This window comes from Ylistrum balloti, unplaced genomic scaffold (genome assembly GCF_031769215.1).
Source record: "Ylistrum balloti isolate Yb309-2 unplaced genomic scaffold, AGI_CSIRO_Ybal_v1 Utg369854, whole genome shotgun sequence".
NCBI lineage: Eukaryota > Metazoa > Mollusca > Bivalvia > Pectinida > Pectinidae > Ylistrum > Ylistrum balloti.
In genome coordinates this window covers 38,350-62,985 of record NW_026782005.1, presented here as the reverse complement: position 1 = coordinate 62,985, position 24,636 = coordinate 38,350, and the positions used below count along the sequence as shown (strand labels likewise).

The window sequence follows — 24,636 nt, the reverse complement described above, 5'->3', positions numbered from 1 at the left end:
ATTGGCTCTGTGGCTTACATACTGGTCAGTTTATAACCTGGAAAATATACATGTTTTCTACATGTACCTGTCCATCACGTGCTTGTGACTGAAATAGATCATCTAGAACTTTGCATCTGTATACAAGATGATTTTAAGATTGAAAAAAAAACATTTTCGTGGATTTAATTAATCATACCTTTTAATATGAATCTTCTGAACTTTTGTGGTTGTTCGTAAGCCATAGCAGAAGTTTACAATAGCCTGTTGCATCCTAGGATCGATAGGTGATTGGGTCAAACTCTAGAACAGCAGCCATGCATGTTTACTATAAAAATGGCTTTGTGTAACTTACAAGAAATAATATGGGACTATATGAATTTTTTCAGCATATAAGGACCTTCACTAATATTTAAGCATACAGACACTGACGGAGAAATTGTTTAGTAAACCAAACAGTATATTGGGCACGATTTCTGTGCGTAGACAATCTTTGAAGGTTCCAAAGCCAAACAAGTTCAATAATTGCTCTGTTTTGAAATGCATCAAGAATATAGAGGAATACCTGTGTATAATTCACTTACATACTTATATTAAATGATTCACTGATGATCTTGATAAATTATATCAACAAAATCTGATCAAAATTACGGTTACCACATCATAATAAAGGGTGCAGCTTATATTCTGATGGGGCTAATATGTTGATCAAATAGAAAAAAGAGGCAAAAAATTGGCTCTGCGGCTTACATATAACCAGTTTATAACCTGGAAAGTATGATAAATAGTTACATTTTGACATGGGCAATTTGCTGCGTGAGTTCATGATCTTTAATTGATAATTAGGTCCTCTGATTGTATGACATTGATTTCACATTCTCATGCTTCTCATTTTGCGTCAAAACTGAAACCAGAGATATGTGGTGATAACTCACCTGGAAAAAAACCTACAAAGTAAAGTACTATAAATATCGTGTATTATCTTATCAGGAAGTAAGTCCAAGCGTAGAGCAGCAGCTTCGACAGAAGACACTCCTCCCGAGGTGTCTGACGTAAAGGAAGATTCTACAGGAGACTCGGACACATCTGTCAGTACGGGGACCAAGAAATCAGGAAACAAAAATGGCCAAGATGGGAAAAAATCCAATACTACCAGTCGTGGTGAGTATCGTCAAATGATAGCGAGGTTTTCATCTTGGTGAAAAAAGTTATTTACTATGTCCCCAAATCAAAAGATCTGGAGCAAATTGTCTCTCTGTTTGTATATCTGTTGTATGGTTTTCTTATTGGACTTCCTTGTCACCTTTCTGGTGGTACCAAAATTTTTGACAATGTGTATTTGACTGTGACCTTTGACTTACATTTGAAAAATTTAAACATCGGCCTTAACTATTGCCATGTAAGAAGTAGGCTACAACTTTACACAGAGTAACGCTCCTTAAACTCAGAAAATTTCCAATAATTCGCAGTTTCAATTCATTATCTCTGCAGTTTTATTTAACAATATCTTGGTATACATGCCTTACACAGTACAGTTTTAATGTCACAATTTAGAATTTGGGTGAATAGTGTTTCATAAACACATCTTGTTTTGGTTTTAGAAGTAAGGGGAAACATTACAAGATATCAGAAATGTTTTTGCGTGTGTTTAATTTTGAAAAATATCAAACAAAATATTTCTTATTCTAGGGCGTAATGGCAGAAACAGAAAGAGTTCTACAGAGAAAGATCAGACTCCTCCATTAGAAGTAAAGGACAATGTCGTGGCAACATCCTCCACCACACAACAGTTGCCTCCCCCTGCAACTTCTACACGGTCATCTCCACCTGTTACAACTACGCAGTTGTCTCCCCCTATCACATCTACACAGTTTCCCCCTCCTGGAATTTCCACACAGTTACCTCCCCCTATAACTGTCACACAATTCCACCCTGCAACTTCTACACAGCTGCATCCTCCTGTGACCTCTACGCAGTTGCCTCCCCCTGGATCATCTGCACAGCTTCATCCTCCAGTAACATCCATGCAGTTACCACCCCCTGTTTCTTCAGTACAATTACCACCTCCTCATCTCCGGGAGAGCCCTGCATTCCAGCAACCGTCTGAACACAGTGCGCCTATTAGTGAACAGGTCATGGAGCGATCTTCCGCGGAGCGCTTTCAGACTGACAGGTTGATGACAGAGCGACCTTTGTTAGTATGCACACCAACAGAAGAGGAAAAAAGATCCAGAGCTATTCCTCCGAAAAAACGTAAAGGGAACGAATTTGAGAGTGAATCATCTCCCCTTGGTCCACCAGCAAAGCGACCAATGATTGACTTGATTAACTGGATTAATCAGCGTGTGCTTGCCCGTCGGGATGGTCTGTACCAACCAGGGGAGATTCGTGATGTGAAACATAACCGCCATATTGGAATTTTGTTTGACAGTGACAAAAATATGGTTTACTTTAATGATGTACTCGAACAGAAAAACAACCACGACATTATTAGTGATCACAGTCCAATGGCCGTCATGGTGGCTGTTGGGGCTCGTGTTTGTGTACGCATTAATCCTGAAGTGAATTATTATTATGAAGGACAGGTAGTGGACAAGAAATCTCAACCAATTAGTTACCGTGTAAGGATTCACGGTCTGGCAGAAGAAAAATATGAATGGGTGTCGCGTGCAGTTCTAAGACTTTTACACCCTCCATGGCATGAAGAGTTCGAGGAGGGAATCCCAGAGCAGGAAACGCCCCCACCTCCTGCTATGGTACCTTCTCCCTTCCAGTTACACATACATCAGCACACACAGCAGCCTCATCACCAACATATCCCTGCATCATTGGAAATAAGTCCCCCCTTGAATCGCCTCATACGGTCACCGTCTCTTCCACAGAGTACTAGCAATGAACGTGGTGATTCTTCTGATGATGATATTCAGAGCGAAGAATTCTGCTTCGATTCATCAGGATTAAGTACCCCTAGATCTGGAAGTGCAACACCTGGATCTGGGTCAAGGTCTCAAGGAGATCGCAAAAATCAGCCTCCGAAGAAACGTGATTCCGCTAGGAGTCGCAGCGCTCAGTCATGTGAGAGCGGTAGCCGATCTAGCACACCAAGATCACCGCTGACAACAAAATATAAAAAAGGGGATGTTGTTTCTACACCAAATGGAATTCGCAAGAAATTCAACGGAAAACAATGGAGGCGATTGTGCTCTAAGGAAGGATGCACAAAGGAATCACAAAGACGTGGCTTCTGTTCACGTCATCTCTCAATGAAAGGACAGAAAAATATGAGGAACGCTCCTCCGTTTCCTGGGTGTCGGACAGGTGAATTGAAGGAAGGACAGATAGACTGGAGTGATGGTCGCGGAGAAGGCGAGTATGATCCGGAACATGGACATGTCCATAATAGGTTTGATGAAACTGAAGCAGCTAATATGTTGGTGTCTCTGGGTAATTCTCGTTCCACTACACCAGCGTTTTCACCGACGCCTTCTCAGAATCCTTTATCTCCACAGTTAAGTGTACAGTCCCCAACCAGTGGTCATGGGTCCCGGAATTCTGCCTCTTTTACTCCAATTTCTCCGCATCCTCAGACACAAGCTTTTATTACTTCTCCAACACGTAGTTGGAGTTCCTGTGCATCCAAGTCAGGAAGTTCATCTTCAGAACATGTCTCTCCAATTACGCCAAGATTTCCGTCAAATTCTAGTTCTATTCCGTTATTTCATTCTCCAAGTCACGTGAGTGAGCATTTCCTCCAGAAAATGTCTGCAGTGCAGATGGTTAAACAAGACTCGAAAAAATGTGATGATTCAGGTATAGAGATACAGACTCCATCATCTAAAACATCACAGATACAGATGCCCTATATAGCAGGCATGTTGTCCCCGAAACGTGTGCTAACAGTGAGAGAAGGTGGCAGTGGAAGTGTTTCATCTATAACACATTATAACCCAGAACTACAGAATCGTCGCTTGGTTCAAAGTCTCTCTGTGAGTGCTCTCCCCTCACACCATAGTTTGTCGGAGAATATTATCGAGCCTATCAACAGAGTATCTATTAGTTCTGTCACTGTAGCACCAAATGTTGCTCAACAACCGGCAACTATGGCAACTCTTAAATCTTTGATCAACAGCAACCCGCGACAGATGTCCGTGGCCCAGGTACCTTACCAAGTACAAGAGATGGGAGCGCCACAGACAAACATTCTCAAGAACCAGATGACATCGTCTGTAATACAGCAACAGTTACAGCATGTATCACAGGTTACAGGCACAGCTAGTGTTATCGGAGCTGCCTCTCTCTTACCTGTGATGCCAGTTGGAGAAGTCAACAAGCTTCAGCAGGCAGTTACAACCACGGGTAAATATTTACAGGTGTTTTGTCCTTGAATTTCTTTGTTTGTGATTAGTTTACGTCTTTTTCATTTTTTGACTTTTTGACCTAAAGGAGTTTTCAGGATCGACCATTAACATGTTTTTTTTCTATTTGAAAATGTCTTCAATTAATTTTTCAGAAGCATGAAGCTGGCTCCTTATGCTTGAATCAGCAGGCCCTGCACATGATGTGTAGGCTGTTGTAATAGGATTGGCTGATTAATAATTTCAGCAAAATTTCTTCTTATAATATTTTAATTAGTATACTACATGCCCAGGTCACCTCCATGGAACTTGTGTTTAGCAAATTTCATGCATATTTAATACGGTGTTGCAATCTGATTGGTTGATTGCATTTGGCACAATATCCTCTGAATGAGTGCTATGATTTTTAACAAGTAAAAATATTTGTGTCACAAAAATTTTTTTTTACATATCTTCAAAAATACATCTTTCCATTAAAGATATAGGTCTATAATTAGAAAATGATGGATCTATCACCGTTTTTGAAGACTGATGTGACATTGGTTGTTTTACATATAGAAGAATGTATTCCACAATCTGTAGACTTATTAAAAAGTATAGTAAGAATTAAAACCACATACTCTCTTTTTTCTTCATTAATGAATCTAGGACTAGTGTTATCTGGACCTGAAGCCTTTGAAATATCTAACATACTTATAGTGTGTTCAGTATCCTGCTGAGAAATAAAAAATATTTGAAATTTGATTGTGAGCGGTAATTATAACATCAGGTAATGTGGTGTTAGAGCTGTCAATAATAGGCTGACTTATAAAGTGATTATTGAATCGTTCTGTTTATTATCGCCTTTTGTCTGGCGTCGTCCGTCATAAACATTTTCAATTTCTTCTCAAGTTCCACATGTCTCGTTGAGCTGAAACTTGCCTGAAATGATCGTGACATGATCCTGACCAAAGTTTCTTAATTTTGGGTTGGTCCAAAATCCAACATGGCCACCATCTTGAAAACACATTTTCGACTTCTTCTCAAGTTCAAAATTTGAAATCTTGTATTTTATGTCAGATGTTAAAGCCCATGGGCCTCTTGTTGTTTATTGCCTCCATAGTTATTATTATCTTGTATCAGAGTAGTTACGTTAGAATTCAGTAGTAAGTAACTTAGTGATCCAAATCTCTCGCTTGTTGTTTTTAGACATTGGTGGATGCATTTATTAACAATATCCTCTGACGGAATGCTTTTCAGGAAAAATGTAAAATGTTATCAAAGTTTTTCAGATTTATTTTATGATTGGCAAATTAAAATCCAAGAACTCAAGAGGGAAGCGACATTTTAGGTAAATTTGACAATTCACAGTGATCCAGATATGTATCAATGTTCAGTGACAGATTAGGCTCTTGGTCTGACCTTCCTTACAATGTCCAGAAAGAACTTCATACTTGGTATGTTGATTCACATTGGTGATTAGGAATCAAAAGTAGATCATTGTGACCTACATTGTGACTTTTGACCTACATCAAAAGAAAAATTGTCAGGGCTCTTATCTCCGACACTATTAGTCCTTTGAACTTCATACTTGCATTGTGTTGGTGGGAGACTGTCCTTAAAAGAAACTTGATCAAACTACATTGTACCACTGGGAGTGGAGAGGAACTATGTTTCACGTTTATTGCATCCATCTTTCTGTCCATCCTTCTGCTTTATCTCTGACACCACTGGATCTTCATACTTGTGGTATGGTGACCCTTGAGTCATATATTAAAAATAGGTCACTCTGGCCTATATTTTGACCTTTGACCTTCATCAAAGAAAATGTTTGTTCCTAGGTGAGGTGATGTGTCAGTGGGGACTACAATCCACTTGATCGTTCCATTCTTTTCCGTCTAATGCTTGGAATATTTCCACTCAACCACCTCATCAATTGATAGACTTTCTAAAAATAAAATTTAATCTTTGTGTTCCAGAAACTGAATCAAAGAAACCAGTTCCTGTATTTCCTTGGCATTCACTTGTACCATTTCTGACAAACACACGTGGAGAGCACGGGACACCTAGTGGCAATCATCAGCAACCCCAGGAACCGTCGCCCACACCTATCTCACAAACAACACCAGCACAGCTTCCCACTGCTAACAACACACCAGAAGGGGCTCATCAGAGTGTATCTGATGCTGGGGCTGAGGGTATGCTATAATATTTGTACATTTTAGTATTTTTACAGCGTATCATGTTGCTATTCAATTTATTTTGCCCAATTTTTCAGTTAAAATGAAGCTGTTTTCCCTACTTAAATATGAGTCAATTTCCCCAAAACATTTTAACAAAAAGCCTTTTAGAATTATTTAGTAAATAGTGTTTTATTACCTTTCTAATATTTTCAAAAAGTTGTGATACTTCCATTTCAGTTGACGATGAAGATAACGATGAATATGATGATGACGTTTTTGACGAGAAGGAACCAGGCCCTATAGAACCAGTGCCAAAGAAGGAACCTAAGTCACCGACAAAACGTCGCACACAGTCTCTCAGTGCAATCAAAGATGAAAAAGAGCCAAAGAGTCCGCGCAAAGTAAATGTTCCATTTTAATTGAGTGTTTATAATTGCTCTTGTCTTTAGTAAGTAAGTAAATAGTATCACATATATTTATAGAAGTATCAGATAAAGCTTATTATTAGATCTATGAAAACGCTGGAGGGGGCTGTCTGGCCCGGGGTTTGAACCCGGGACCTTCCGAACATTTGATGGAAGCTCTACCTCCTGAGCTAACTGGTTGCTGACGATAGACCCTGTCCAGTTTTTTTTCCATGACAGTGTTATTGCATGCTCTAGCTGTATGTCTATTCTACATTCATTATATTCGGCCAATAACTCTTTTCAGTCCAAGGACAAAGATCATGTGAGACGTCCAATGAATGCATTCATGATCTTCAGTAAACGTCATCGACACATGGTTCACCAACGACATCCCAACCAGGACAATCGAACCGTCAGTAAGATTCTTGGCGAGTGGTGGTACGCCTTGGGTCCTAAAGAGAAACAGAAGTATCACGACCTCGCCTACCAGGTAAGATGGGAACTGTAGTTAGTGTTTATCTTAGTACAATAGTTTTCATGCAAATAAAACAGAATTGGGGAGGGGGGGGAGTGGTGGTTGTTACAAGGTAGAACAGAATTGGGGGGGAGGGGGAGTGGTGGTTGTTACAAGGTAGAACAGAATTTTGGGGGGGTGGTGGTTGTTACAAGGTAGAACAGAATTTGGGGGGGGTGGGGAGTGGTGGTTGTTACAGGGTAGAACAGAATTTGGGGGGAGGGGGAGTGGTGGTTGTTACAAGGTAGAACAGAATTTGGGGGGGAGGGGGAGTGGTGGTTGTTACAAGGTAGAACAGAATTTGGGGGGAGGGGGAGTGGTGATTGTTACGAGGTAGAACAGAATTGGGGGGGAGGGGGGGTGGTTGTTATGAGGTAGAACAGTATTGGGGGGGGGGGAGGAGGGTTGGTTGTTACGAGGTACAATGTCCTTTAAAACAACATCACAACAAAACAATTATTTTTCTTTAAATTTTTTTTTTTGGCATACATATATTTCAAGTGTAACACCTTATGAACAATGACTAAGTTTTCGTTGAAATATGCACATAAGTAGATTAAATAATAATCGTCTGTAAATATCAGGATACGAAGGTACCTGGAAATATAAAATAACAAATTATTGTTTTGTCCTTTTTGGATGTTTATAACTCGTGTGATGTTGACCCTGAAGTGACCTCCGTGATATTAATTGTTCTCCAGGTAAAGGAGGCCCACTTTAAAGCGTATCCTGACTGGAAATGGTGCTCGAAAGAGAGGAAGAAATCCAGTACAATAGCTAATCAGCTCAAACAAAGAAGCAGTACAGGACGGAGACTGAGTTCTACTGACGACATGGAAGACATTGGTGGGTGTCGCTTCCTCTCAACATCCGTTTATAAATCCGAAATTCCATCCATTTGTGATGTTTCTGATCACAGCCTAGGTGTTGGCTACAGATCCTAACTTACTGCATACTATCAACGGTTTCATCAGTAAACCTTAATATGTTGGTTTCCTTTGATTCTTTTGATATGAACGAGACTTTAAGGTCAAACGCACTTCGTCAAAAAAATTGTTATTGAAGTGAAATAGAAAAAATTTAGTATCATATTTCATAAAAATCAATTTGTAAAAATCATGAGTTGTTTAGCAGAGTAATTTTACATGAATATTTTTATATGGTTTGTGTTTTATAATTCCAGACAAACCACTTTTAGAAGACCTGGAGGAAGAAATTAAAGTTCCCGATGACTTAGACGTCTTCAAGCTTCAGGATGATGTCATGGATCAGAATGAACAGGAACAGAGGGAGCGCTCATTATTTGAAATCTCTCGAGTGAGATCCCAGAGCCTCTCTGCCGTTCCACGAGATGGCAGCTCCGCATTTTTCCCTCCAAAAAAGGATGAGGGGAAACAATTTACTGAGGTAATTTTAGAATCAGGCCCCGATTTCACGAATCTTCTTTAACTTGAAGAAATCTTAACTACGATAAAAAAGCATAGGTAAGTGAAGGTTAAAAAAGAAATTTAAGGAAATTCCGTATTTTCATGCTTTTTGACATGTCGGTATTAAATGTGTTTTCCAATGCCCATGCTTCATAAAAAAGTTCTAATTTATACAGCATGAGCTGATATGGTAAATAGAAGTTCGTTTTTAAAAAAAATTCATGGGGGCAGAGCTGATTTGAAATTGATATCGGGATGGAGTTGAATTCAGTTCAGTAAAGGTATACCATAAAAAATAACAGGTGTTATGATTTACTGTGTTTTTTAACTGAAGTTTGATGAAAAAATAATTTGAAAAGTTGTAATAAAAAAGTTTACTTATTCAAGATGAAGACATATGTGTGTTATGATTTACTGTGTTTTGTAACCGAAGTTTGATGAAAAAATCTTTTGAAAAGTTCAAGATGGAGACGCATATCCGACCAAGCCGGCAAAAAAACGATTTGAACAGTAATAATGATAAAAGTCAAATATCAGTTTGGATGGAAACTCACAAGAAAAGAGACACAACATGACTTGGGTATTTTATTCCATGTAGAAAATAGAGATGTTGTCTTATTAAAAAAAAAAAATTAAGAATTTTTTCCAATTTTGATACAGGATCTGAAACGACCGCTGTTACCAAGTCAACAAAGTTATTCCTCAACAACGAGTGTTACTATAGCAACCAGTAGTCAGCAGCAAATCAGCCAACCACAGCATCCTCAGTTCTGTGCCATGGTTTCTAGGGAGACAGACGGAGACGATGCCTATAGTGACGAGGAGAGGATGGTTATCGATGAAGAAAAGAAAGATGGTACAAATAAGAAATAAATTAATCTGTTATTTCAAATTAAAAATGAAGAAAAGACAGATGGTAAGAGTGAAGAATTAAGTATTTTTTTATTTCTTTATGGTAGAAAAGAAATATTTTGGTGTAAAAAATAAGTATAAAAAAAACAAGTACTAAGGTGTATTTTAGATTTATTTGATTTTGTGGATGTTAGTGTGATCTGAATGTTTTTTACCAGGGGTCGATGATTTGGGAGACACAAGCGAGACAGAGACGAGAAAACTGGAATGTAATGAGAATGTTTATGATAGCGAGACAGACAGTCAGACTGAGGAAGACACACTTATTGAGAACAAAGCTTTTCCACAACAACGATTCTCTCCTGTGATGAAACACATCAGTCCGTCAGAGATCCCCTACCGTCCAACACCAATCAGGAAACTTCCCGAGTCTTCGGGACATTCTGCAGCATCCTCCATAGGAACCTCGGAAGGTGATAGTCCCCGACCATCAAGTGCGGGTGGATTTCGACCTAAAGGGGCAGTGTTCCGAGCAAAGGCAAACAAACAAGCACGAATAATGTCCACTGGAAGTTCCTTTGGGAATGAATCTCAATTATCACAGCAATTTAATTTTAATCAACACGATTCCTCCTCCCGGACTCCAGTAACCCAGCAGCACACTGTCAAGGTCGGTCAGATGAAGCTCCATAATATCACCATGACAACACAGGAAAATCAACAGATTCTTGTGTCATCGAACACCGAGACAATTCTGGGAAAACAAAATGGACGAGGTCCTGTTATGAATAAAGTGACACAAAAACCAATACGAGGAAAACCCCTGCACGTACAGCAGCCACAGTTACAGCAACAGCCACAGTTACAGCCGATACAAATACAGCCAAGTCTCTCACCACATGGTGGGATACCGTTGGGAAAGCCTGTCACATCCAGTACAGTTCAGCTGGTACCTTTTACCCAAACAGTTGCCACTAGTGCTAATTACGGCTCAAACGTGGTGGTTCCCACTTACTCCACCATGGGGAAACCCATCACTACACCTGTACCTATAGCCTCTAAACCATTTGTGTCCATGCAGCAGGCGCAGATCGCCACGCCAACGTTACTAAAACAGGCAGTGACTGGTAATGGAATACAACAACAGCAGACTCTACTGCAAGCTTCGCCAAACGGAAACGTGAAAAATGTTGGCACAATTTTGGTGCAAAATATTCCTTCAAGTCAGTATGGAATGTTGTTGAACACGCCGTCTATTGCTTCATCTGTAAGCAGTAAAACAACCTCTGTTCCCGCCATGTCTAATGCCTTCATCACAACAATTCGCAATGTGGTTCCTTCTCAGGGGCAGTCACCACAGGGACATGTATCACAGGCCAACACACAGAACCAGCCTCTTACCCAAGCTACACTGCTCAACACACTTGTGTTGAAGCCAAATCAGGTAGCACATCCCCAGCAGGCCCAGTCTCCACAGCAACAACCTGTACAACAAACTATTAGCCTATCACAGGCTGGCTTACAACCCACGCATGTCCAGTACATACTTCCCTCTGTAAGGGTAGCAACACCTAATGGAGGAAAAGTACAAAATGTTGTTCAGATGGCGTTACCAGCCACCCCTGTACAACAGAGTAATATTCAACTCACTTTTCCTGGACAACATTCCCAACTCCATTCACCTTTACCCCAGCAGCAAATTTCCCAGCATTCTCAGCAACATCCGCCTTTACAGCCGTCCCCTCAATCAGTTCAGACAGGAAAAGTTCAGTTAGCTCCCGTCACAGGAAACGGGTTAAAAGTAGCACCAATGACAAGTCAGGGGAAAATGCTACAGCAACAAGGGGGATTACTAAGTACACACACCAACCTGGCCTCCCCCATCGTTCTGAACCAGACCAAGCCAAATCAGCAAGTTCCCATGGTGACGACACAGTTTGTCACGATGAGTCAAAACCAACAAGTCCAGTTACCAAGCGTGTCCCAGGGGCAAGGCTACATGTCATTACCTGGTGGGTCACACACACCCACCCAGTTACAACTTCACCCCCAGGCACACACACAGTTGATACAGCAACAAGGGGGACAACTCCAGGTACACGGAACCCAACTCCAAGTGCAGCAAGTCCAGCAAGGGGGACAACTCCAGGTACAGCAAGTCCCACAGGGGGGACAACTCCAGGTGCAGCAAGTACAGACAGCAAATCAACAACAACAGGCTAAATTGTTGTTGCCCTCTACACAGAAGTAAGTCATTAATGATTTATTTGTTATGATGGTAAAAAAGGATCATTTGCAATTTGATAGTTTTTTAAAGAATTTTCATTATAATATGTATCATAGATCATATCCAAACAATTACCTATCTGCAAATATAAACAAGTAAATTTTGTGCTTTGCAAATTAATCATCTGTAATCCCTCCTTAAATGGGAAAAGAATGTCTAATAACTAGTTAGTAACTGATAGTTTAGTAAATTCAGATCCTTCATTTGCATTTTTGTACTCGTTCTTTATTTTACTAAAAAATAAAATGTAAATACTTAATTGTTTACAGCACAAGGATGTATATGCAGCCAAATTCTATCAGCACTGTTGCCATGGCAGCATCACCACTCCCAAAAATTGAAGGTGTCCAAGGAGTTAACTCCCCTGCTTTCATCAACTATGTACAACAAAGTATGCTACTGAGAAATATTGATGCTATTCAGTAATATTGGAGAATCATTAGAATGCTATTCAGTAATATTGGCGAATCTTTAGAATGCTATTCAGCAATATTGGCGAATCATTAGAATGCTATTCAGCAATATTGGCGAATCTTTAGAATGCTATTCAGCAATATTGGCGAATCTTTAGAATGCTATTCAGCAATATTGGCGAATCTTTAGAATGCTATTCAGCAATATTGGCGAATCATTAGAATGCTATTCAGCAATATTGGCGAATCATTAGAATGCTATTCAGTAATATTGGCGAATCATTAGAATGCTATTCAGTAATATTGGCGAATCATTAGAATGCTATTCAGCAATATTGGCGAATCATTAGAATGCTATTCAGCAATATTGGCGAATCATTCAGTAATATTGGCGAATCTTTAGAATGCTATTCAGCAATATTGGCGAATCATTAGAATGCTATTCAGTAATATTGGCGAATCATTAGAATGCTATTCAGCAATATTGGCGAATCATTAGAATGCTATTCAGTAATATTGGCGAATCATTCAGTAATATTGGCGAATCTTTAGAATGCTATTCAGCAATATTGGCGAATCATTAGAATGCTATTCAGTAATATTGGCGAATCATTAGAATGCTATTCAGTAATATTGGCGAATCATTAGAATGCTATTCAGTAATATTGGCGAATCATTAGAATGCTATTCAGTAATATTGGCGAATCATTAGAATGCTATTCAGTAATATTGGCGAATCATTAGAATGCTATTCAGTAATATTGGCGAATCATTAGAATGCTATTCAGTAATATTGGCGAATCATTAGAATGCTATTCAGTAATATTGGCGAATCATTAGAATGCTATTCAGCAATATTGGCGAATCATTAGAATGCTATTCAGTAATATTGGCGAATCTTTAGAATGCTATTCAGTAATATTGGAGAATCATTAGAATGCTATTCAGTAATATTGGCGAATCATTCAGTAATATTGGCGAATCTTTAGAATGCTATTCAGCAATATTGGCGAATCATTAGAATGCTATTCAGTAATATTGGAGAATCATTAGAATGCTATTCAGCAATATTGGCGAATCATTAGAATGCTATTCAGTAATATTGGCGAATCATTCAGCAATATTGGCGAATCTTTAGAATCATTCAGTAATATTGGAGAATCATTAGAATGCTATTCAGTAATATTGGAGAATCATTAGAATGCTATTCAGCAATATTGGCGAATCATTAGAATGCTATTCAGTAATATTGGCGAATCATTCAGTAATATTGGCGAATCTTTAGAATGCTATTCAGCAATATTGGCGAATCATTAGAATGCTATTCAGTAATATTGGTGAATCATTCAGCAATATTGGCGAATCTTTAGAATTATCTTCTAGATTTAAGTTTTAGAGTGAAACTTTGAAGGCTTGGAGGTTTTCTTGTGTTCGTTTGTATGAAATCCTCCTTGAGCTTTAGAGTTAGGATTTCAAGTGTTGATAATAAATGATTACATGAATGTTTTACAAAATGCTAATAGAAATATTTTGGTCAAATATTGTTTGTCTCCTGCGTATGTGTGTATCATCAGAATAACTCTTCATAATATTGAGGATTTCAAAAATGTCTTCTGTTATCAAATGTACACTTACATTTGTTGTAATAAGGAATATTTAAATTTGTTGTAATAAGGAATATTTAAATTTGTTGTAATAAGGAATATTTAAATTTGTTGTGATAAGGAACATTTAAATTTGTTGTGATAAGGAACATTTGAATTTGTTGTGATAAGGAACATTTAAATTTGTTGTGATAAGGAACATTTAAATTTGTTGTGATAAGGAACATTTGAATTTGTTGTGATAAGGAACATTTAAATTTGTTGTGATAAGGAACATTTAAATTTGTTGTGATAAGGAACATTTAAATTTGTTGTGATAGGGAACATTTGAATTTGTTGTAATGATGTAATGTTGTTGGAATGAATGTTGTAGACAGAACATCATTTGTTGGTTTGATTTCATCTAAACTTTTATTATTTAATGTTTGAAGTTTTTCTATTCAAGTGGTGCTATTTGATTTTATTATGACAGTGAAATGAAAATTTGGGGAAAATAATTTCAGGCTTGTATGAAATGAAAACTGCAAAATTTTTACCCATCGAAAAGGCATCCTTTACAAGTACATAGTGAATGTATCAAATGATCTCTTAATCTAATGCTTGTTTCTGTCCAGATCCCCAGGGAGCTGTACAACAGGTGATGATTCAACAGCAGGGCACACGATCACCTGCCCCGAGCCCAGGGGCTCAACAAATACAACCTCCAGCTGCCCCCCAGGGGCAAGTGACGTATGCTTCACAGGCTCCGTTGGCTCCCAAAACGGTGGTGACTGCCCCTAAAGCTCCAAGCCCTCCACAGATACAAACCAATTCATCCTACCAGGGTAAGATATCTTCAAATGTTCAGACTTTTTCCCTTGTTGCACAAACTTAGTATTGTTTTTGTTCTGTTTTGTTGTTGTTTTTTGTTTGTTTTCTTTCTTTGTTTTTGTTTTAACTATTACAATTTTATCATTTATCATTAGAAAACAAAATGGAATGGAAATTTCATTCTTTAAAAGATTGGATTTTTAAGCTTGTGTAGGCTAAAGTCACGATAAGAGCTAGAAATGTTCAAGAAGCTTCCAACATCAACATTTTAGTTATTTTTTTATTTCACGATAGTCTCTGCGTCAACATAACTTTCCTGTTGTATTCTCTGATGAAGAGTATTTAAATTTGTTCGGATGAATGACCTTGACCTACATTTAAAGTCACAAAGATTAAATCATTTAAGACAAATTCTGATCAAACTAAGAGGTTCACAGTTGTTAACAATGTCATGCTGTAATGGTATGTAGTTGTATTTAAATGATGTAGTATCATGTTTAGACAAATTTCCTAAAGTTGTCTCACTTTGATAGGAATGTCAAAGCCACAGGCTCCGACCCCGACAAGTGTTCCTGTAAGCTCAGGAGTGGACATTGGTTACATCACTGGAGGCAGTCAGTCCAAGTCGTACCGCGTCAAAGCCACCATTGCTAACATCCCTGTAGCAACGGAGAGTCTTCAGGTCACTGCAGCTTTACAAGGTTAGTAGTTGTCTGAATGATTCTGTCAGTCTGGTAAAATGATGAAGGTTGGCACTCGAGTATTAGTCTGGTAAAATGATGAACGTTGGCACTCGAGTATTAGTCTGGTAAAATGATGAACGTTGAGACTCGAGTATTAGTCTGGTAAAATGATGAACGTTGGGACTCGAGTATTAGTCTGGTAAAATGATGAACGTTGGGACTCGAGTATTAGTCTGGTAAAATGATGAACGTTGGGACTCAAGTATTAGTCTGGTAAAATGATGAACGTTGGGACTCGAGTATTAGTCTGGTAAAATGATGAACGTTGGGACTCGAGTATTAGTCTGGTAAAATGATGAACGTTGGGACTCGAGTATTAGTCTGGTAAAATGATGAACGTTGGGACTCGAGTATTAGTCTGGTAAAATGATGAACGTTGGCACTCGAGTATTAGTCTGGTAAAATGATGAACGTTGGGACTCGAGTATTAGTCTGGTAAAATGATGAACGTTGGGACTCGAGTATTAGTCTGGTAAAATGATGAACGTTGGGACTCGAGTATTAGTCTGGTAAAATGATGAACGTTGGGACTCGAGTATTAGTCTGGTAAAATGATGAACGTTGGGACTCGAGTATTAGTCTGGTAAAATGATGAACGTTGGGACTCGTATTAGTCTGGTAAAATGATGAACGTTGGGACTCGAGTATTAGTCTGGTAAAATGATGAACGTTGGGACTCGAGTATTAGTCTGGTAAAATGATGAACGTTGGGACTCGAGTATTAGTCTGGTAAAATGATGAACGTTGGGACTCGAGTATTAGTCTGGTAAAATGATGAACGTTGGGACTCGAGTATTAGTCTGGTAAAATGATGAACGTTGGGACTCGAGTATTAGTCTGGTAAAATGATGAACGTTGGGACTCGAGTATTAGTCTGGTAAAATGATGAACGTTGGCACTCGAGTATCAGTCTGGTAAAATGATGAACGTTGGCACTCGAGTATCAGTCTTGTAGAATGATGAACACAGGAATTTTTTTTTATCAATAAATATTCGTGTTTTCCAATTTCCAGGTCAACGACCTCTGACCTCCCCAGTACAGAGCCCTCATGCTGTAGGCAGTATATACCGTAACATCCATAACAGCCCGCCTCAGCAAATGAACAATGAACATAAACCCAAGAAACCATCCCCATTGGTTCTCTCTTATGAGCCAATCAGAAGGTCCCCGAGCCCGAGTACGCCAGAAAGCAGGGAAGAAGATGAAGACGAAGAAGATGGGGAAGATATGTCAAAAGGGCAACAGACAAAGAAACAGCGGGAACTGTCAGGTGACAGGAAACGAGAAAAGAAAGAAAGTCTCAAAGTCACGGTGAGCATTTCTAATTGGAATGTTTTATCAGAAACACACCATGAACCGTGAAATGTGTTGATAGATAATAGTTAAAAGACTAATTACCTATCTCCAAGAACACACACCTAGTTCCTGTCCATACAGAAGTATAGTTTTACCAATTTATAAACATATCAAAATTATATCTTGACTTCTGAAGTCTACAGACTGCACTGCAAAGTGCTCACATAACCTTTATGACGTTTGGAGATGCTGCAATCAGCATGGCCTCTTTCTGTTTTTGTAGGCATCGTGAAACATGTTTGTGTTACTGTTGTAGTCGGGGATGGTCGTATATAGGAATTCATGGCTGAAATGTGTATTTGATAAATTATAGCTATAAAAAATAGAAACACAATATTTAATTTGATGTGTAACAAGTGTGCTCATTTGTTAAAATAGTTGTATGCTCAGAATTTACCTGCTTATTGTTGGACCAGTAACACTCAGATTGGTGGATCAGATTCTACTTTGGAATTCTGAGAAACCAATATTCAAGACAATAAAAATAAGACGGAAATGAAACAATTAAATATATACAATAGTTTATTACCAAATTTAAACCAGAATATGTAAAACATATATTTTTATGAAAAATCCTGGTTAAGAATGAGAGATCAGTCATACTGCTTCTATTGAACAATTTTGCTGCGTTCTATGTAGGTATTCAGTAAAAATTATATTTCAATTCATTTCATATGACAGATTTCAACAAATGTCTCAAGATATATACCCAGCACTAAACAAATATCAATTACCAAGTGAGTGCTAACAGCCAACCGTTTAGTAAAGCGTTATATATAAAGGACCAACCCACCAGCCCTTTCTGGTCTTTTTTTCTCCATCTGTTGGACATTGGTATTTGTGCAAATATGGTTAGTAATGCAATATTTGTATTTTTATAGGCTTCTTCGGTGGACAAATCTCCTTCAGGTGTCGAACAAGTCAATCCTGATGAATCTATGCCAGCACCACAAACACCATCAACAGAGACATCAGCGACCACTCCACGGTTACCGGTAGGTTCTAGTTTACATTGCGACCACTCCACAGATACCAGTAGGTTCTAGTTTACATTGGGACCACTCCACAGATATCAGTAGGTTCTAGTTTACATTGGGACCACTCCACAGATACCTGTAGGTTCTAGTTTACATTGGGACCACTCCACAGATACCTGTAGGTTCTAGTTTACATTGCGACCACTCCAGAGATACCAGTAGGTTCTAGTTTACATTGCGACCACTCCACAGATACCAGTGGGTTCTAGTTTACACTGTGACCACTCCACAGATACCAGTAGGTTCTAGTTTACGCTGTGACCACTCCACAGATACCAGTAGGTTCTAGTTTACACTGTGAACACTCCACAGATACCAGTAGGTTCTAGTTTACACTGTGAACACTCCACAGATACCAGTAGGTTCTAGTTTACATTGCAACCACTCCACAGATATCAGTAGGTTCTAGTTTACATTGTGACCACTCCACAGATACCAGTAGGTTCTAGTTTACAATGCGACCACTCCACAGATATCGGTAGGTTCTAGTTTACACTGTGAACACTCCACAGATACCAGTAGGTTCTAGTTTACATCGCAACCTCTCCACAGACATCGGTAGGTTCTAGTTTACACTGTGAACACTCCACAGATACCAGTAGGTTCTAGTTTACATTGCGACCACTCCACAGATATCGGTAGGTTCTAGTTTACATTGCGACCACTCCAAAGATACCAGTAGGTTCTAGCTTACACTGTTACCACTCCACAGATATCGGTAGGTTCTAGTTTATATTGCGACCACTCCACAGATATCGGTAGGTTCTAGTTTACATTGCGACCACTCCACAGATACCAGTAGGTTCTAGTTTACATTGGGACCACTCCACAGATACCAGTAGGTTCTAGTTTACATTGGGACCACTCCACAGATATCGATAGGTTCTAGTTTACATTGGGACCACTCCACAGATATCAGTAGGTTCTAGTTTACATTGGGACCACTCCACAGATACCAGTAGGTTCTAGTTTACATTGGGACCACTCCACAGATACCAGTAGGTTCTAGTTTACATTGGGACCACTCCACAGATATCGATAGGTTCTAGTTTACATTGTGACCACTCCACAGATATCAGTAGGTTCTAGTTTACATTGGGACCACTCCACAGATACCAGTGGGTTCTAGTTTACACTGTGACCACTCCACAGATACCTGTAGGTTCTAGTTTACATTGAGACTTCAGTATGGATGGATAACTTGGACTTTGAATTGAAGACAGGAAATGATTGGTTTAAACTTTGCAATTTTGTTTGAAACAAATACATTACATTGACATGTAATTTTGTACAAAGAAGAAAAGTTTGGAAAAGAAGGAAACAAGCAAAATTTTGGATAATTAATGTCTTTTGTGAGGAAGTATGCCCTATCTGCTTCAGTTTTTTTTTTTTTTTTTTTAATTTTTAAGAATTCTATCTCTGAAAAATGAAATTTAGTCCTGGCATCACTTGTATAAAACATCTCAACTTAAGATTTCCTCAAGTCAAGATTTTCCTCAGCTAATATCTCCTTGAAAATATCTTGTATGAAAATTCCTCAAGGAATTTCAGGACATCCTAGCCGATGCCTTCCTCCTGTTCCTTGAGAAAATTTTATACAAGCCGTTTTTGAGGAGATATCAGCTGAGGAAAATCTCGACTTGAGGAAATCTCAAGTTGAGATGTTTTATACAAGTGGGGCCTGATCTACAGTTGTAAGTTTTGTTTTATAATTGTTGATTATAGAAGCCAAAACACAAGCCGCCCCCACTTCCAGTGCCACAATCCTCGCTGGCCGTGGGCGATGCTTCGTTTGCCTCTCCTGGTCCAGGAACTAACAGTCCTCGGCGGGGTGTTGCCTTTAAAAACAAGATGCAGGATGGAATGGAAAAGTAAGCTATCTTTTCGTATGTTCTGCTGTAAACCAACCTTTTTCTTGATTTCCATATCACAGTTATGCAGCAGTAGGATATAAAGACGATATTCTGCTTCTTATTCATAATAAACTGATATGATGATAAACAATACTATAATATTTTATAATGGCTACTTATCATAATTCCTAGTGATTGACTTCTGTGAATTTGTGACGCTCACTTGTAAAACTCCATTTGTTAGGTCTTCAAATAAAAGATGTGGATGTTGTGGGAAACATAATTCTCACATTAATTAAGTGTTGATTTAGAGAAAAATTGATAGAAAATTGCTGAAAAATGTACAAAAATGTACTTGATACAATGTTGCTAACTTCCTGTATTCCGGATTGGTACAGAGTGCTACAGGAAGTGAACTTTGACAAGAGGTTTGAGGCTTTACCACAGTTTGTACCAGAACATACGAACATGGACTCACCAGTCCCGCAGAGTCCACGAGCAATCATCAGCTGCTACAAGAGGCGTCGGAAAGTGTCCACTCTTGGTATGGATTTAGATTTAATTTTCAACTTTCTAAACATCTGTATACTGTATCTGGTGGAACATCTTTGCAGTTCACCTTAAGCTTAATTTTGTTGTTTTGCTAAATGGTTCAAAAATAAAAGAAGAATTGATGTTTGAACAATTAAAGATATGCAGTTATTAGTTTAAGGCAAAGTTAGAACTGGGAAAAACATCAACATTTTTCATGAGAGCTAAATCCTGGAAAATTTTGGTTTTGTAAACAGTAATGATTGTGCTTGTTAAGTTTATCCATTAGGACAAATTATTCACTCACTGACCTCTGTTATCAGCTACTGGAGAGTCGACACCAAGCGAGACTTTTGACCCCGTCTCTCCAAGTTACAAGAAGTTTTCCAGTGAGTCTGAGACTGGGACCCCACAGACACCTCGCAGTGCGCGATTCGAAGACAACATGTTCTTTGGACGTAATTTCAGCTTGGAGACACTTGCTGATGCTGCGGTGTCTTCCAAACCAGGTAAGGCATAAATTATGGAGCTGCAGTCAGAGATCAAAGGTCATAGGTCAGCTGTTGTGTCCTTGAACCTCGGTAAGCCATAGCTCTGGAGGCTGCAGACAGAAATGAGAAAGTCGATGGTCTGTCACAGTTTCAAAATGAAAAGTATGAATATGAAACACAATGTTCCTTTGTCACTTGTGCGAGAGTGCCTTCTTTTTTATACTCAAGGTGAAACGATACAGAAAAATGAAAAAAAGATTCACAAGAAAGTTTGAGTGAGAATACAATACTTTATTATGTGTTGGGTTCTACTGCTAATTGTAACCCATCTTTACTGTGATTTATAAGGATTTTGATCCTCTAGCAGTCTCGGTTTACTGGAGCTCTTTTGTGTAAAGACCTGATACTGGTATCTGTTTCCTTATAAGGTTTTCATTGTTTCTGTAGATTTCCTTGTGTGTTGTGTTGACACCTGACAACTGTTTCTGTAGACTTCCTTGTGTGACACCTGACAACTGTTTCTGTAGATTTCCTTGTGTGACACCTGACAACTGTTTCTGTAGACTTCCTTGTGTGACACCTGACAACTGTTTCTGTAGATTTCCTTGTGTGACACCTGACAACTGTTTCTGTAGATTTCATTGTGTGTTGTGTTGACACCTGACAACTGTTTCTGTAGACTTCCTTGTGTGACACCTGACAACTGTTTCTGTAGATTTCCTTGTGTGACACCTGACAACTGTTTCTGTAGATTTCCTTGTGTGACACCTGACAACTGTTTCTGTAGACTTCCTTGTGTGACACCTGACAACTGTTTCTGTAGATTTCCTTGTGTGACACCTGACAACTGTTTCTGTAGACTTCCTTGTGTGACACCTGACAACTGTTTCTGTAGATTTCCTTGTGTGACACCTGACAACTGTTTCTGTAGACTTCCTTGTGTGACACCTGACAACTGTTTCTGTAGATTTCCTTGTGTGACACCTGACAACTGTTTCTGTAGACTTCCTTGTGTGACACCTGACAACTGTTTCTGTAGATTTCCTTGTGTGACACCTGACAACTGTTTCTGTAGATTTCCTTGTGTGACACCTGACAACTGTTTCTGTAGATTTCCTTGTGTGACACCTGACAACTGTTTCTGTAGATTTCCTTGTGTGACACCTGACAACTGTTTCTGCTTCAGTAGAAGATTTCCTTGAAAGTGGGCTTAGTTCACCAATGACGCCCAGAACTCCAAGCTCACCTGGACAATTCTCGTCACTCCGAAGGATCCTTGACCAGCGTCGTCAACTCGTCATGCAGTTGTTTCAGGAACATGGACTGTTTCCATCTGGTAAGTAAATGAACATCATTTTGACATTCTCTTCTGCCAGATATTTCTACCGCAATAGCTAGAATAATTTATAGGTCATTATTGAAGATAACAAGACCTGGGTAAGCAAATATGAGCTTAAAATTATCAGTGACTTTTTGTCAAAATACAGTCGTACTCTTTTAAGTTTCGAGTCGATGGGACCGTCGGACAGAGTCGATGGGACTGTCGGAAAAAGTTCTAGTTATTTGAGAGTTTGATTTAAGTGATTACAAACATTTGGTTGGAAGTTTGGTCATGACTGCCAAAATACTTCAAATTAAAGGGTGTTTTCAAGTTATACGAGATCATGTTGATGAGGTTTGACTGTATCTTGTGTGATGTAACAAAAGTTGATTGTGTAGTTGATTGAAAATTACTTTCCTTATATGTACGGTGGGTTTTGTATTTCACCAATACTAATGGGGGCAGGCATAACTTTCCTCTCTGTCAACATCAAACACGGCTGGTGGACTTCTCATTAACTTAGAAGTCTCTGTCAACATCAAACACGGCTGGTGGACTTCTCATTAACTTAGAAGTCTCTGTCAACATCAAACACGGCTGGTGGTGGACTTCTCATTAACTTAGAAGTCTCTGTCAACATCAAACACGGCTGGTGGACTTCTCATTAACTTAGAAGTCACTGTCAACATCAAACATGGCTGGTGGACTTCTCATTAACTTAGAAGTTTCTGTCAACATCAAACACGGCTGGTGGACTTCTCATTAACTTAGAAGTTTCTGTCAACATCAAACACGGCTGGTGGTGGACTTCTCATTAACTTAGAAGTCTCTGTCAACATCAAACATGGCTGGTGGACTTCTCATTAACTTAGAAGTCACTGTCAACATCAAACATGGCTGGTGGACTTCTCATTAACTTAGAAGTTTCTGTCAACATCAAACACGGCTGTTGGACTTCTCATTAACTTAGAAGTTTCTGTCAACATCAAACAAGGCTGGTGGTGGACTTCTCATTAACTTAGAAGTCTCTGTCAACATCAAACATGGCTGGTGGACTTCTCATTAACTTAGAAGTTTCTGTCAACATCAAACACGGCTGGTGGACTTCTCATTAACTTAGAAGTCTCTGTCAACATCAAACATGGCTGGTGGACTTCTCATTAACTTAGAAGTTTCTGTCAACATCAAACACGGCTGGTGGACTTCTCATTAACTTAGATGTCTCTGTCAACATCAAACATGGCTGATGGACTTCTCATTAACTTAGATGTCTCTGTCAACATCAAACATGGCTGGTGGTGGACTTCTCATTAAGTTTGTAAATAAGTATAGAATGTACAAGGGTTTAAAGGAGTAAGTTATACTGGTATCATCTGTTTTCATGTATAAGAATGAAAGATGTTCCATAAGATGTTTTGATTTAAATAGCTGAAATATCAATAAAACAAGGACAGGGAAACAAATAATAAAATTCAACATTGATGAACGAATGACAAACCATGAACAATAAGAAAGATTTCTCATAGATCTTTGATAGTAAATAAAATAGGTTTTTTCTACATATAGTATACGTATAGATGATTTGATGTCTTTTCAGCTCAAGCCACAGCCAATTTCCAAGCAGAGCATGCAACTATTTTTCCGTCAAAGGTTTGTCTACAACTGAAAATACGTGAGGTGCGACAGAAAATGATGGCACAATCTGCAGCAGTGGAAAAAGCTGCCTCAGGCGATGCTTCATCTGGCAGCATGCCATCAACACCTGTGGCAACACACCCGCCCCCTAATGACTCTGACAACAGTACTGGAGGAGGAGAGTCACACACAGGGGAGGGAACTCTCTCGTCTGGGAACATGGAGGAGGAAAATTGATCAAGGAAATGTGGAATCACCAAAGGGGAGGTAACTCTCTCCCTTCAGGGATCATGGAGTAAGAAAAATCGAATAAAGATGTTGTAATATTATGTGTTAAGAAGGTCTGAACTTGGATAATGTTGAAACATTAATCTGGATGTTTGTTATGTAGACACAATTGTTGTAAATGTCTAAAATTTGACAGCTGTGCCATAAACAAAATTAATTTTTATGTGTGAAGATTTGACTTAATGATTTTGTAAAATGGAGGAAAATGAGGTAAATAAGAGTGAAGTTGATGAATTTGTGTAAGAATTCTGTATTATAGATTAATATAGCTATGTTATATAAACATTACTATGTTTAATTTCACTTGTTTTGAATCATAAGTTTATCAATCAAAAACACTGTTTTTGTTTGCAAATTTTTTTGTGACATTTAAATGTCATACACAGTGTATTGTCGATAAATTTGGAATCATAAGTGCTATGTGACCGTTTTTTGTTGAAAAATTATACATAATTAAAAATTTTCTTTTTTTGACAAATTTTCATTTTGGAGCATAATAGATAGTATTTTATAGTCCACAATGCCTTAATCACTTACTGAAGAACCCATCAAAAGAACAGGAAGTTTACT

The 24,636-nt window shown here is 38.7% G+C and overlaps 1 protein-coding gene across 1 annotated transcript; it reads left to right on the top strand.

Annotated features, from left to right (window-relative positions):
- The first annotated feature begins 779 nt into the window (after positions 1 to 779).
- Positions 780 to 24,325, top strand: LOC132545728 (protein capicua homolog). Its single transcript, XM_060209417.1, has 20 exons — positions 780 to 795; positions 970 to 1,140; positions 1,669 to 4,335; positions 6,293 to 6,511; positions 6,734 to 6,897; positions 7,208 to 7,393; positions 8,119 to 8,263; positions 8,640 to 8,824; positions 9,505 to 9,700; positions 9,915 to 11,943; positions 12,253 to 12,374; positions 14,615 to 14,824; positions 15,344 to 15,511; positions 16,567 to 16,865; positions 17,792 to 17,905; positions 19,673 to 19,818; positions 20,199 to 20,344; positions 20,655 to 20,840; positions 22,009 to 22,158; positions 23,741 to 24,325. The coding sequence occupies exons 1-20, from the start codon at positions 780 to 782 to the stop codon at positions 24,013 to 24,015; spliced, it is 7,794 nt and encodes a 2,597-aa protein (XP_060065400.1). The 3' UTR covers positions 24,016 to 24,325.
- Positions 24,326 to 24,636: the final 311 nt, after the last annotated feature.